Source organism: Oryctolagus cuniculus, chromosome 12, assembly GCF_964237555.1.
Source record: "Oryctolagus cuniculus chromosome 12, mOryCun1.1, whole genome shotgun sequence".
In the NCBI taxonomy this organism is placed as follows: domain Eukaryota; kingdom Metazoa; phylum Chordata; class Mammalia; order Lagomorpha; family Leporidae; genus Oryctolagus; species Oryctolagus cuniculus.
The window spans coordinates 65,404,170-65,418,670 of NC_091443.1; the positions used below are offsets into that span (position 1 = coordinate 65,404,170).

The following is a 14,501-nucleotide window of genomic DNA, read 5'->3' on the forward strand; positions in this document are numbered from 1 at the left end:
CTATATCCCACTGACCGCCAGTGTCAAAGGCATGAATGCCTTTTGCTGAGACAGGGTAAGCTCTCTCTGACCCTATTTTCTCTTTTTGAAGAAAGAATCCCAGCAAGGCAGCTGTAGGTGCTGTAAAGATCTCCAGGCCACCGTGGTCTGTCCAGGGGCCGTCCCGGCTCTCTCTTCCCTCCGTGGCGAGCTCGCTCGCGCACTCTCAGACTTGCATGGTGTTGCCCCTAGTCCGTGGGCTCAGGGGCCTCCAGCCAAAGCTGCTGACTCTGACCACGGCCTTTCTCTGGGCTGTGTTCATTTGCATCGCACTGCCTGCTGAGGGTGGAGGAGCTATATAGGCAGCAGGCCATTCACAGGAGGATTAGGCCTGGGCTGAGGGCGCTGTGGGGGAGAGGCCCCAGCCAAGGCCCAGCTCGGCTTCCTGGGAGATCGCCATGCCCTACCTGCTGCCGGGATTCTTCTGTGACCGCGTGATCCGAGAGAGGGACAGGAGGAATGGAGAGGGCACCGTCACACAGCCCATCAAGTACGAGGGGCAGGACTTTGTCGTCCTCAGACAGCGCTGTCTGGCTCAGAAGTGCCTCTTCGAAGACCGTGTGTTCCCAGCAGGTGTTCAGTCCCTGGGCGCCCATGAGCTGAGCCAGAAAACCAAGATGAAGGCCATCACTTGGAAAAGGCCACAGGTATGGATGGAAAGGACAGGGCTTCTGGACGCAGCTCTTGGGGAGCAGAAGGTCAAGTCACACGGAGTTTGAGGCCATGGACCCACCACTGAGCAGCTGGCTTCTCTCCCGCTTCTCCTTACCCATGTGCCCCGAAAGTACCTTCCTGATTCCTTCTGAAACAGGAGGTGCTGTTTTCTGTTCCTGAATTAGGGGTTATTATCATACTGTGCAGGCCCCTCAAGTTGTAAATGCCTTGAGGAGAGCCACTGCGGCGACTTGCGCTGATAGTAGGATTGTAAGGTGGGATTGATGATCGTGTCCCTTCTGCAGAGCAGGTGTTCTGGGGATGGGAGCGAGGAGTGGTTCCAAGTGCTGAGGCTCACAGGGTCAGAGAGTTCCACAGAAGGCGGTGAGCAGTAAAGACTGGGAGGCCGGGGACTGGCCACCTTGCCCTCTCGCCTAGCGCCGGGTCAACGGTGCAGCGTCACTTGTGGTTAAACAGTGCTCTGCGCTGACCAGCTGGACTCCTCGCAGAGAGGAGCGGTTTGTTCCGGGCGACCTCACAGGGCCCCTGAGGAGCCCATTCATGCCAGGGAACCTGGCGGGGCGAGGCCCTGCTTCCGGTACCGAGGTGCTGTCACCGCACTTACAGCAGCAAGGAGCTCCCAGGACCAGCGAGCTCTGAGGCAGGTGCCTGTAACTTACGGGGCCTGCGAGATGATCCAGTGGAGTTTTGAAATTACTTTTATCTGTTTTTTTAAATAAACTTTTCCTTGTAGAACAGTTTCAGACTTACAGAAAAATAGTGAAGATAGCAGACAGTTCCCATGTGCGGTATCCTCCCTTGACTGTGATTTTACTCTGTGGTTTCAGTCACACATGGTCAACTGTGGTCCAAAAATATTATATGGAAAATTCCAGAAATAATCCATAAGTTTTAAATAAGTTTCATTATGGTAGATAGTTATACTCTATTTTATTCTCTTACCGCACCTAATTTATGAATTAAAATGTATCAAAGGCATGTGGGTATGTGCAAGGAAAAACGTCATAGGATTTCGTACTTTGTGCAGTTTCCGGCATCCACTGGGGGTACTGGACGTAAAGGAAGCCCACTCCCCATGTATCCACTTTTCCCTGTTAACGTCTTACGATCAGTATGGTACATTTTTTAGAGTTAATCCACGTTGATGTGTTGTTACCTCAGGTCCAGATTTAATTCAGATTTCCTTAGCCTTTATCTAATGTCCTTCTTCTGCTCCACGATTCCAACAAAGACACAGCATCACACTTGGCGTTCGCGTCTCTCTCGCCTCCCTCTGCCTGTGGCCGTCTCAGACAGTTCCTGGTTTTGATGACCTTCACAGTTTAAAAGAGTACTGGTCAGGTATTTTGTAAAATGTCCCTCTGTTGGCATTTGTCTGTCTGTCTCCATCTGAGCCTGGGCTCAGGGAGGAAGATCACAGGGGTGAAGTGGCCGTGAGCCTGCCTTATGTCATTGATATTGACCTTGATAACCTGGCTCGGCAGGTGCTCGGCAGGCTGCTCTGCTGTAAAATAACTTGGACCTCCCTTTCCCGTAGTGTGCTCCTTGGAAGTAAGACAAAAAGTGTAAACCCACATTTGAGGACGGGGCGCTGTGCTCCCCCCCATTGAAGGCAGAGTGCATGAATGAGTGGGAGTGACTCACATGGGATCTTTGTTCTTGGCATTTCTTTAGCTAGATCACTTACTGATATTGGTATGGACTTGTGGATGCACTGTAGGTTTAGTGCTGTTTGGTTTGTGGTTATACTCCAGTACCACTTTATTTTGCTGCTCAGATGTCCAAGTATTAATCCCTAGGAGCTCTCAGTTGGCTCTTGTGTCCTTTTAACATACTCTTGTTATGAGTTTTGTTTTTTTTTTTTTCACTTGAGTACTTTCTTCCTTGATACGACAAAATGCTCTAGTCTCATATTGTCTATTTTTTAAAGATATTTATTTTTAACTTTATGTGAAAGGCAGAGTTACAGTGAAAGAGAGAGAGATAGCATCTACTGGTTCACTCCCCAAATGACTGCAATGCCCAGGGCTGGGCTAGACCGAACTTAGCTTCTTCTGTGTCTCCCACGTGGGTGCAGAGAGACCAAGCGCTTGGACCATCTTCCACTGGTTTCCCAGGGCATCAGCAGGGAGCTGGATTGGAAGGGAGTACCTGGGACTAGAACCAGCGCCCATGTGGGATGTTGGCATTGCGGGCACTGATTTAACATGCTATGCCACATCGCCGGCCCTTTGTGTTGTCTGTTTCCAGCCCAATCCAAGGAACACTGGCTTCTTTTTCCAGAAAATGGTATGAGAAACTGATAGAATTGTTTCAGGATGTCAGTTCCTACTAGACTATCTTTGCTTCTATACTTCTCAGCTGGTAGAGAAAGGAAATACAGGTATATGTATACTAACCTGTGTATATGCATATTTCTAAACATGGCTATATAAAACCACCTATATTTTAATAAGCTAAATGGGTTGATACTGACTTACATCTAAGTATTTCCTCTGCTTTTTGTGTGTGTTCATGTAAACGGGGTTTTAGAAATACTTAAATTCCAGGTGTCCATTGCTGTGTGTAGGAAGGCCATTGACTTTTATATATTAACTTTGCATTATTCAACTGCGCTATACTTGCTTAGTGGTTCTAGGTAGGGTTTTCATTCTGTTTTTTGGTCATTTGTTGAGGATATTTTTAAAATTATTATTTTGAAAGGGCTACAGAGAGGAAGAGACAGATCTTCCATCTTCTGGTTCACTCCCCCGATGGCTGCAATAGCCAGCGCTGGACCAGGGTAAAGCCAGGAGCAAGGAACTTCATTTGGGTCACCCATCTGGGTACAGGGGACCAAATACTTGGGCCAACTTTCTCTGCCTTCCCAGGCTACCAGCAGTGAGCTGGATCAGAAGAGGAGCAGCCTGGGCACAAATTGGCACCCATATGAGATACTAGCATCACAGGTAGTGGCTTCAGCTGCTATGCCAAAATGCTGGCCTTAAGGATTTTTTAAATAGACAGTCATGTCATCTGTGAATAGTTTCTGTCCTTTATTTTTGTCTTTCCTTTTCGTATTGCATTAGCTAGGAATTCCAGCAGGATGTTGAATAGGAGTGGTAAAAGGGAACATCTTGCCTTGTTTCTGATCATAGAAAGCAGGTGCTCTCTCACTGTTAAGTATGAAGTCTGTGGGCTGGTGCAGTGGCACGGCGAGTCAAGCTACCACCTGCAGTGCTAGCATGCCATATGAGTGCTAGCCTGGGAAAAGCAGAAGAAGGTGGCCCAAGTGCTTGGACCCCTGCACCCACATGGGAGACCCGGATGAAGCTCCTGGCTCCTGGTTTTCAGCCTGTCACAGCCCTGGCTGTTGCAGCCTTTTGGGGAGTGAACCAGCAGTTGGAAGATTTCTCTATCTCTCCTTCTTTCTCTCTGTAACTCTGCCTTTCAAATAAAGTAATTTAAAAAAAGTAAGAAGTTTGCTATTACCCTTTCCAAAAGTGGATTTCTTGACCAAATTAAGGAAGTTCTCTAAAGTGAGTTTTCTGGGAGTTTTCACCATGAGTGGGTGTTGCATCCATCAGATGCTTTTTCTGCATCAGTCGCTAGATCATGTTAGTGTTCTTCTTAGCCTGTTCATGTGGTAGATTACATTGACTAGGTCTTGAATGTTGAATCAGTTTTTCATACTTGCAATAACTCTCAGCTGGCCACAGTCTATAATCCTTTTTCTATATCGTGTATTTGAGGTGCTGATACTTTGTTGGAGATTTTGCTTCTATGATTGGAATAGTGGTCTGTATTGCAGTATATTTCTGACTTAGATACTCCATAGTGTAAATTAAGAAATACTCAGTCTGGTATTATGGTGTAATGGGTTAAGCCACCACCTGCAGTGCAAGCATCCCATGTGGGCGCCAGTTCAAGTCCTGGCTGCTCTGCTCCACTTCTTTTTTCTTTTTCTTTTTCTTTTTTTTTTTTCTTTCTTTTTTTTTTTCTTTCTTTCTTTTTTTTTTTTTTTTGACAGGCAGAGTGGACAGTGAGAGAGAGAGACAGAGAGAAAGGTCTTCCTTTGCCATTGGTTCACCCTCCAATGACTGCCGCAGCTGGCGTGCTGTGGCCAGCGCACTGCGCCGATCCAATGGCAGGAGCCAGGTACTTCTCCTGGTCTCCCATGCGGGTGCAGGGCCCAAGCACTTGGGCCATCCTCCACTGCACTCCCGGGCCACAGCAGAGAGCTGGCCTGGAAGAGGGGCAACCGGGACAGAATCCGGCGCCCCGACCAGGACTAGAACCCGGTGTGCTGGCACCTCAAGGCGGAGGATTAGCCTAGTGAGCCGCGGCGCCGGCCCCTGGCTGCTCCACTTCCAATCCAGTTCCTTACTCATCTGCCTAGGAGGGCAGCAGAAGATGGCTCAAGTCCTTGGGTCCCAGCACCCATGTGGGAGACCTGGATGAAATTTGTTAAAGTGTGTTCTATGACCCAGAATATTAGTGACTACTATGTAATAGTTTGAGAAGACTTTATTCTGTTGTTGGGTGGAATGTTCTATTAATGTCAATGCAATGATAGAATTCAAGTCAACTGTATCCTTACTTTCTGCCTGCTTGATCTATAATTACTGGAAGAAGGGTATTGGAGTCTCCAGCTATCATACTGGATTTGTCTTTTTCTGCTCTCAGTTCTTTCACTTTTTAAAAATTACTTATTTGAAAGGCAGAATTACAGACAGGCAGAGAGAGAGAGAGAGAGAGAGAGAGAGGTCTTCCACCCGCTGATTCACTTCCTAGATGGCCACAATGGCCAGAGCTGTGCCAATCCGGATCCAGGAGCTTCTCCTGCGTCTCCCATGTGGGTGCAGGGACCCAAGGACTTGGGCCATCTTCCATTGCTTTCCCAGGCCATAGCATGGAGCTGGATCAGAAGTAGGGCAGCCTGGACTTGAACCAGTGCCTATATGGGATGCTGGCACTGCAGGCGGCAGCTTTACCCCCTATGCCACAGTGCCAACCCCATCCTCATGTGTTTTGATACTTTGTTGTTAGATGTATAGGAATTCTCCTCTATTTGAGGTGTTTTTTGTTTTTGTTTTTGTTTTTATTTGTTTTTAGATTTATTTATTTGAGAGGGAGCAATATCTTCCATCCACTGGTTTAATCCCAAGTGGCTGCAACAACCGAGGCTGGGCCAGACTGGAACCAGGAGCTTCATCTGTGTTTTCCACTGGGTGCAGGGGCCCAAGGCCTTGAGACATTGTCTAATGCTTTCCCAGGCCATAGCAGGGAGCTGGATCGCAAGTGGAACCACAGGAACTTGAACCAGCACCTGTATGGGATGCCAGCGCTGCAGGCTTAACCTGCTGCACCACAGTTCCAGCCCCAGCCCCAATCTAAATTTTATTTAAAATGATGTTCTTTTAGACAACATATTTGGCCTTAACTTTTTATTTTAACAATATTTTTACTTTTTTCACTTATTTATTTGAGAGACAAACTGAGAGAGCTCCCACCTACTGGTGCCCTCCCAAAAGCCCACAGTGGCTGGGACTGAACAAAGGCCAGAGCTGGGAGCTGGCAGCTCGGTGCAGGTGACAGGGACGCAGCCACCACTGCTGCCTCCAGGCCCTGCGCTGGCAGGAAGCTGGAGTCGGGAGTGGAGCTGGGTGTTGGACCCAGGCCTCTGATGTCGGATGTGAACAGCTGGAAGGCCAGGCCAAACGCCTGCCCCACAGTGTCTTTAAAAAAAAAAAAAAGAATTTATCAAACATGCCCTTAGTAAGATTTTCTGCTTTCTCAAACAGGTTTTAGTAATTTATCCCAGAGAATTTCCTTAATTATTACAAGAATATTAAAATTCATTTTTAAAAGTTTTTATTTAATGAATGCATTTTTTCATAGATACAACTTTAGGAATACATGGTTCTTTCCCCCATACCTCCCTCCCACCCCGACTCTCATCCCACCTCCTTCTCCCTCTCCCATCTCCTTCTTCATCATGGTTCATTTTTAGTTTGATTTTATATACAAAGGACCAACTCCATGTTACGCACAGATTTCAAGTTTGCACCCACCCACCCACACACACACACACAACATATAGAGTACGGTTTGAGAACAAGATTTTCAGTCGATTCTCATAGTACAACTCCCAACAGAGTCTTTTAATTGGGCATTTAATTTAGTTCATTCACGTGTAAGCGATCATGATGTAGTTGAACTGACATCTTCTGGTTTTGTAACTGTTCTATTAATTGAACGTTTTGTATGATTCCATTTTACCTGCTGTTAGTCTATTAATCATATGTGTTTCTTTTTTCAATTTTAGTGGTTGTGCTAGTTTCCAATATACATTTACATCTAATCTAAGTCCACCTACCAATAATACTCTACCATTTTACAAATAGTCTTACATCAGAGTATTCTAAATTCCTCTTCACTTTGCTTATAGCATTGTTGTCATTCATTTCATTTAGCCGTACGTGTCATTACCAAGCACGCTGGTTTTATCAGTATATTTAGTGAAGCTACCTTTTAGATTAAGAATAAGACAAGTAAAGTACCTTATTTTGTCTTCATTTATTCTCTGATGCTCATCTTTTCTTAGTGGGTCCAAGTTTGGAACTTAAATTTTCTTTTTCCTGATGAACTTCTTGAAATATTCATAGCAGGGCCATGAACTACATCAACTTTTATTTATCTGACTAAACTGCAGAATAATAATAATAATATCACTGCCAAAAGAACTCCCAGAAATAGTTTAAATTCTTTTTGATATGCTCTCTCCTTTCTCCTTCCACTGAAGATAATTTGAAATGGTGTGCATTGTCTGAACATTATAGGCAATCTGTCACACACTGTACATTTTTCCTTTTACCCATAACTGAGTTGTACGTCCACTAGGAACTGTGACGCACACTTGCCCTTTGTCAGGATTCTGGTGTGGCCCATCCTGAGTGACGCTCCCTCTCTGGTAGATTGCCCAGGAGAGCTCGTGACAGGGTTACCTGCTGGTGGTGGTCTGCTCTCACCTTGGATAAGTCATCTTTGGCCGGCGCCACGGCTCAGTAGGCTAATCCTCCACCTTGCGGCGCCGGCACACCGGGTTCTAGTCCCGGTCGGGGCACCGGATTCTGTCCCGGTTGCCCCTCTTCCAGGCCAGCTCTCTGCTGTGGCCAGGGAGTGCAGTGGAGGATGGCCCAAGTGCTTGGGCCCTGCACCCACATGGGAGACCAGAATAAGCACCTGGCTCCTGCCTTCGGATAGGCACGGTGTGCCAGCCACAGCGCGCTGGCCGCGGTGGCCATTGGAGGGTGAACCAATGGCAAAGGAAGACCTTTCTCTCTCTCTCTCTCTCTCTCTCTCTCTCTCACTGTCCACTCTGCCTGTCAAAAAAAATTAAAAAAAAAAAAAAGTCATCTTTGGCTCCTACTTTGCATCCTTGATATCCTAAATATATGGCTCCAGTTTCTTCTGACATAAAGTACTACTTCTGGTAAGCCTGGTTTTCACCTCATGTCTACCCCTCAGAAGTCATTGAGGGGCTGACCTTGTGGCACAGCAGGTTAAGCCACCACCTGCAACACCAGCGTCCCATATCAAGGCACCAGTTCGAGTCCTGGCTGCTTCACTTCCCATGCAGCTCCCTGCTAATGCACTGGGAAGGCAGCAGAAGATGCCCAAGCACTTGGACCCCTGCCACTCACGTGAGAGATGCGGATGGAATCCTGGCTGCTGGCTCCGGCCTGGCCCAGACCTGACTTTCTCGACCATTGAGGGAGTGAACCAGCAGATGTTCCTAGCTGCCTGATAGTTTCTTGTTGTTGAAGTCCAGTAATTTCTTAGCACATACCTTCATGATGGTCATTCTGAGTTGACAGAGCAAATGAAACACTAAGACTATTGATAGGTAGTTCAAACGTTATTTTGGGAATCAGTCTGTAGCTAAGGAATCAAGGTTGGGAGTTTTGCTCTGTTCCTATTCTTTGCTTTTCTCCTTCAGAGACCCCTAATATCTCTATGTTGAATCTATTTTTGCCTTATTTGTCACTTTCTAATTATTCTTTATTTTTTAATGTTTATTTGGAAGGCAAAGTAAGAGAGTGAGCAAGGGAGCTGCATTTCATATGCAGATTCACTCCCCACATGCCTGGAACTCCATCTGGTTCTCCCATATTGGTGGCAGGAACCCAAGTACTTGATCCATCATCTGCCACCTCCCTGGCAAATTAGTGGGAAGCTGGATTAGAAGCAGAGTAGCTGAGAACCTGGTACTCGAATGAGGGCCGTGGGTGTCCTAGTCGGGGCTTAATCTGCACCACCATGCCCAACACCTCTTTGTTTCTTTTTGGAATAGTTGTTCTTCGTCACACTTCCAGTTTTCTCTTCAGGTGTTATGTGGTGTGTTCATTTGCTTTTTTTTTTTTTTTTTTTTTTTTTTTTGGCAGGCAGAATGGACAGTGAGAGAGAGAGACAGAGAGAAAGGTCTTCCTTTTTTGCCGTTGGTTCACCCTCCAATGGCCGCCGCGGCCAGCGCGCGGCGGCCGGCGCACCACGCCTATCCGAAGGCAGGAGCCAGGTACTTCTCCTGGTCTTCCATGGGGTGCAGGGCCCAAGTACTTGGGCCATCCTCCACTGCACTCCCGGGCCACAGCAGAGAGCTGGCCTGGAAGAGGGGCAACCGGGACAGAATCCGGCGCCCCGACCAGGACTAGAACCCGGTGTGCCGGCGCTGCAAGGCAGAGGATTAGCCTATTGAGCCGCGGCGCCAGCCATTCATTTGCTCTTGAATTCCTTGTGTCTCGATGATTTTTTTGTCTCATTTATGAGAGTTTATTGAGTTTCTCACCTAGTTTGAGTTTTTCAAATTCTCACTTAAGTTCTTTTTCACGACTTGTAAAACTTTTACTGTTTTTTTTTTTTTTTTAAGGTTGGTTTGAAATTCTTAGCTACAGCATCATCTGCTTAGTGAGTGTATCTCAGGTTTTCATTGATTACTGAAATGTTACCTACCCTTAATTCTCTTAAAAGTTTATTTTTCTTTATTTGAAAGTTATAGAGACAGAGGCAAAGAGAATTCTTCCATCTGTTAGTTCACTCCCCATATGTCCACAGTATTTGGGCCAAGCCAAAGCTAGGAGCCAGGAGCTTCATGTATGTCTCCCATGTGGATGGCAGGGCGCCAAGGGCCATCATCCATTGCCTCCCAGGTGAATTAGCAGAAAGCTGGCTCAGAAGCAGTGTAGCCAGAGCTCACACCAGGCACTCTGGTGTGGGATGTGGGTGTCCCGAGCGGTGACTTCACCTACTGTGATACAATGCCCAAACCTCTCTATTTTTAAGATTTATTTAGTACTCATATTGTGCCATTCTTGACCACAGGAGCCTGTTCAAATTGACTTCTGTCTCCTTTTATTTTTTAATTTTCTTATTTACTTATTTGAAAGGCAGAGTTACAGAGCAAGACAGAGATCTTCTACCCACTGATCCATTCCCCAAATGCCTGCAACAGCCGGTGCTGGGCCAGACTGAGCCAGAGCCAGGAGCTTCATTTGGATCTCTCACATGGGAGCAGGGGCCAAATCACTTGGGCCACTTCCGCTTCCCCAGATCATTAGCAGGGAGCTGGATCAAAAGTGGAATAGCTGGGACTATAAAGGTGCCCATACGGGATGCTGGCAGGAGGTGGCTTAACCCGCTATGCCATAATGCTGGCCCCTGCTGTCTCCTTTTGATACAACCTGGAAGAATTTGAGAATTTCCTTGCTGTTTGAGGAATGCCTCTGGGCTCATCTCATTTTTTTGCTTCACATTTCAAACGGGCTATTTCTGCAATGAGCTCTAGTTTATTTTTGTGGGAAGTGGTATCTAAAAGTTACCATGTGGATATTGATATTCTCTTTAATATTAGAGTGTTAATATGCCAAGGTGTTTCATCATACATACAAGGAAATTTTTAGAGAATAAAAATTAAGTTATAAATGCAAGTCGTCTTTAATGTTGCAGAGTTGTTCCTTTGATTTTTTTAAAGATTTATTTATTTATTTATTTGAAAGACAGAGTTAGAGAGGTAGAGAGAGAGAAAGAGAGGTCTTCCATCTGCTGGTTCACTCCCCAAATGGCCCCAACAGCTGGAGCTGCGCCAATCTGCGCCAAGCTTTTTCCGGGTCTCCCACGTGGGTGCAGAGGCCCAAGCACTTAGGCCATCTTCCACTGCTTTTCCAGGCCATAGCAGAGAGCTGGATCTGAAGTGGAGCAGCCAAGACTTGAACCAGCGCCCATATGGGATGCTGGCACTGCAGGCAGTGGTTTTATCTGCTGTGCCACAGCACCAGCCCCTCTCTGATTTTTTTTAATTTAATAATTATATGTTTTTTGTTTCACACCAAAAAAAGAAAACCCTTGCTTCCAATGACATTGATGAGGTCTCATTTGTTTTACCCTAGAGTGTACATGTCAAAATTGTGAAGCAATATTGTTACTTCTTACAGTTTATAGTTCTTTATGATTTTGGTTTTTGTCTATAGGACAAAATACATTTTTGGTCCCTTGAAACCATCCTTTGTGTGAGTGTGGTTATGCCACCAACCTGATCCGTAGTTAGGTTCATTTGCTTCAGTTTGCTTTCATTTTACACTGATTGCTTTTTAAACTTTTTTTAAAAAAATTTTAAGATTTATTTTATTTATTTTAAAGAGAGGGAGAGACAGAAAATCTTCCATCCACTGATTCACTCCCCGAATGGCCGCAGTGGCCGGAGCTAAGCTGATCAAAAGACAGGAGCCAGGAGCTTCTTCAGGGTCTCCCACGTGGGTGCAGGGGCCTAAGGACTTTGCTCATCCTCCACTGCTTTCCCAGGTGCATTAGTAGGGAGCTGGATCAGAAGTGGAGCAGTTGCAACTCAAGCTGATGCCAGGGGCCAGGGCTTTAACCTGCAGCACCACAGCGCCAGCCCCTAAAATTTTTTTTAAATTTTAAAATTTTATTCATTTCAGAGTCAGACACACACAGACAGAAGTTCCCATGTGTTGGTTCACCCCACCAAATACTCCCAAAGGCCAACACTGGGCCAGGCCAAAGCTGGGAACTTGGAGCCAGGAACTCAACCCAGGTCTTCTATGTGGGTGGCAGGAACCCAGCTAGCAAAGACATCACCTGCTGCCTTGGAAGGTCTGCATTAGCAGGAAGCTGGATTCAGGAGCAGAGCCTGGAGTCAAAGCCAGACACACTCTGCTGTGGGATGTGTGTGCTAATCGCCACGCCAAACACTTGCCCCACCATTTTGACTGTAATGATGTAAAACTTTACGTGCCTCCCCACTGAAAAAATGGTCTGTGTATAGCCAGGGCCATCGTGCACTTCGGTCCCTGATGTCTCCACTTTATTCCCTCCTTTCTCACACAGATAAACGTTTTAAAAAAACTATTGGCAGGGACAGGCATTGTGGCACAGTTGGTTAAACTGCCCCCTGGGATGTCAGCATCCCAAATTGGAGTATGAGTTCGAGTCCTGGCTCCTCCACTTCCAATCCAGCTTCCTTCTAATGCATCCTGGGAGGCAGCAGGCGATGGCTCCCACCCACGTGGGAGACTGGATGGAGTGCTGGCTTCCTGGCCTTGTCCTGGTTGCAGGGATTTGGGGAGTGAACCAGTGGATGGAAGATCTCACCCTCTGTGTGTGTGTGTGTGTGTGTGTGTGTGTTTGTAACTCTGCCTTTCAAGTAGATGAAAATAAAGAAAGGAATCACTGGTTTGGGTTTCTCCTGGCACCGCCTTCCGTTTCTGGGGTGTGATAGAAACAAGATTTTCCATCTGGGCCCGGAGTGAGCGGAGAGTCCACTCACTCACGTTTATTGAGCTTTCTCTGAGAGCGAGAAGGCAGTGGGTGACGGGGACGGCAAGACTGGCGAAGCATGGTAGAAAAACAGAACACCGAGTTTATAGTTAGGTAAAAATGTTAAATGTTAGAAAACGTGAGAGCCATCAAACAGAAACCAGAGCACCCTCTGCTGGCCTCGGCCGTGCTGGTGCATGGGTGCTGTGCGGGGGGGGGGGGGAGGGGGGGGGCTCGCTCTGACTTCCCTCCCAGCACTGCTTCTCCGCCATTGAAAAGGCAAGTGCCGTGCTTTCTGTTGTCACTCTGCCAAAGCTGTGACAGGACAGACACTGCCCTGGCATTCGAGGGGCTTCGTTACGTGCACAGTTCGGTGGACGGGGGGAGCAGCGCAGGACAACGTGGGGAGGATGCGCACTCCCGGCGTCTGCTGCCTACCAGCTGTGCGTGCTCCAGCAAGGGTCTCAACCTCTCGGAACCTGAAAGATGAGACGGGTGGCATCCGATTCCCAGGGCTGCTCTTGGAGGCCTCAGTGTTGGTTGTGTGTCCAGCTCAGGATGCGTGGTGCCGGCCCTACCTATTGGCGCTCGGTACAAACCAGCGACCGCTAACGTTATTCCTACCTGCTCATTTCCTTTTTGTTTGACAGGAAATTTGTGAGAACCCCCGATTTATCATTGGTGGAGCCAACAGAACCGACATCTGTCAAGGAGACCTAGGTAGGAGCGCCCTGCCTGATGATCTGGGGTGACAGAGGTGTGGTCCCTGCCCAGGAGGAAAAGGGACAGCCATCTGTGAGGGTGTGCGATGAAGCGTTGGCCATTGCCTCGTTGCCTCCCACGTCTCTCCTTAGTACTTGGCCCCCTGCCCAGCCTCAGGGCCACCTCCCCTCCCCACTCGGCACAAGAGCCCGGCTTTCCCTGTCCCCCTTCCTCCCAAGTCCGCCTGTGTACCCAGCGTGCCCTTGGGCATGGAGGAGTTGTGCACACACAAAAAGCACCTGACCAAGAGGTGCACACGTCACCTGACGTGCCCTTTAAACTGCCCCCAGCGGCTCACCTCAAGGGAGTCTGGTGAGAAAGCTGCCTTTTGCCGCGTGCGTGAGCGTCTGGTGCTCTGTGTGCATCGCATGGTCTGTGGTGGGGACTGCAGGCCAGCTCAGCAGAGGAACTGGCAAGACCCTCCACTCGCAGGGAAAGGGCCCCTGGGATGCTGTGAAAGGGCCTTAGCCTGCCCGGCTCCTGAAGGAGAGGCCAAGGGGAAACTGGGATCCGGGCCCTGCACCGGAATGAGGGGAAGCTGCCTGCAGGGCCCCGGGCAAGTCCGAACACGCTGGCCCCTTAAACCAGGCCCCTGCTTCCAAGGAATGGAGGGGCAGGGCAAGGCAGGGCAGGGCAAGGCAGGGCAGGGCGGGGCGGGGCCAGGCGGCTCCAGCAGCTCTCAGCCTCCCCTCTCAGTGCAGACCCCAGGGCTGTCAGGGTGGCCGCTGTGCCCCCTCGGCATTCTCCCTCCACCTCCCTTTCTCTGCCCCCCTCCCCCTTCCTCCTCCGACCCCCATCTCTCCGGCTCTCTCTCTCACACGCATGCGCACACACACAGCGCAAAGTGCTGCCCAAGACCACGCAGAGTCCTCTGCCCAGAAGGAGGGCCAAGGCATCAGTGTCCACGTCTCGTTCCCTCAGCAGCCGTGTCTTAGTGTCCCCTGTGACCGGTTCTGAGACAGCTGCCTAAGAGCTTTGCTTACGATTCAGATCTGCTCAGTTGACGATAACCGGAAGCTTGGTCTCTGCCAAGGTCAGACGGGGAATGGACTCCGATCCTAAAGGTGTGGGGCAGGGTGGATTCCCTGCAGGTGTTACCAAGAACAAGCCAGTCACGTTCACCTCCTGCCGTGTCTCCCTGGAGGTCCAGTAAAGAAGTGGGTTCCTCTTGCAAGAGGAGGAACTGTGGTCTTCAGGCAAAGGTCACATCACGG

The 14,501-nt window shown here is 48.3% G+C and overlaps 1 protein-coding gene across 1 annotated transcript in view; it reads left to right on the forward strand.

The window, feature by feature from the left end:
• Positions 1-432: 432 nt before the first annotated feature.
• Positions 433-14,501, forward strand: part of CAPN3 (calpain 3) — a gene marked incomplete at its 3' end in the record, with an annotated part of 31,813 nt that continues 17,744 nt past the window's right edge. Inside the window, 2 exon segments of the mRNA NM_001082059.1 lie at positions 433-686; positions 13,176-13,245. Coding sequence (NP_001075528.1) covers positions 438-686; positions 13,176-13,245 — 319 coding nt within the window. The 5' untranslated portion in view covers positions 433-437.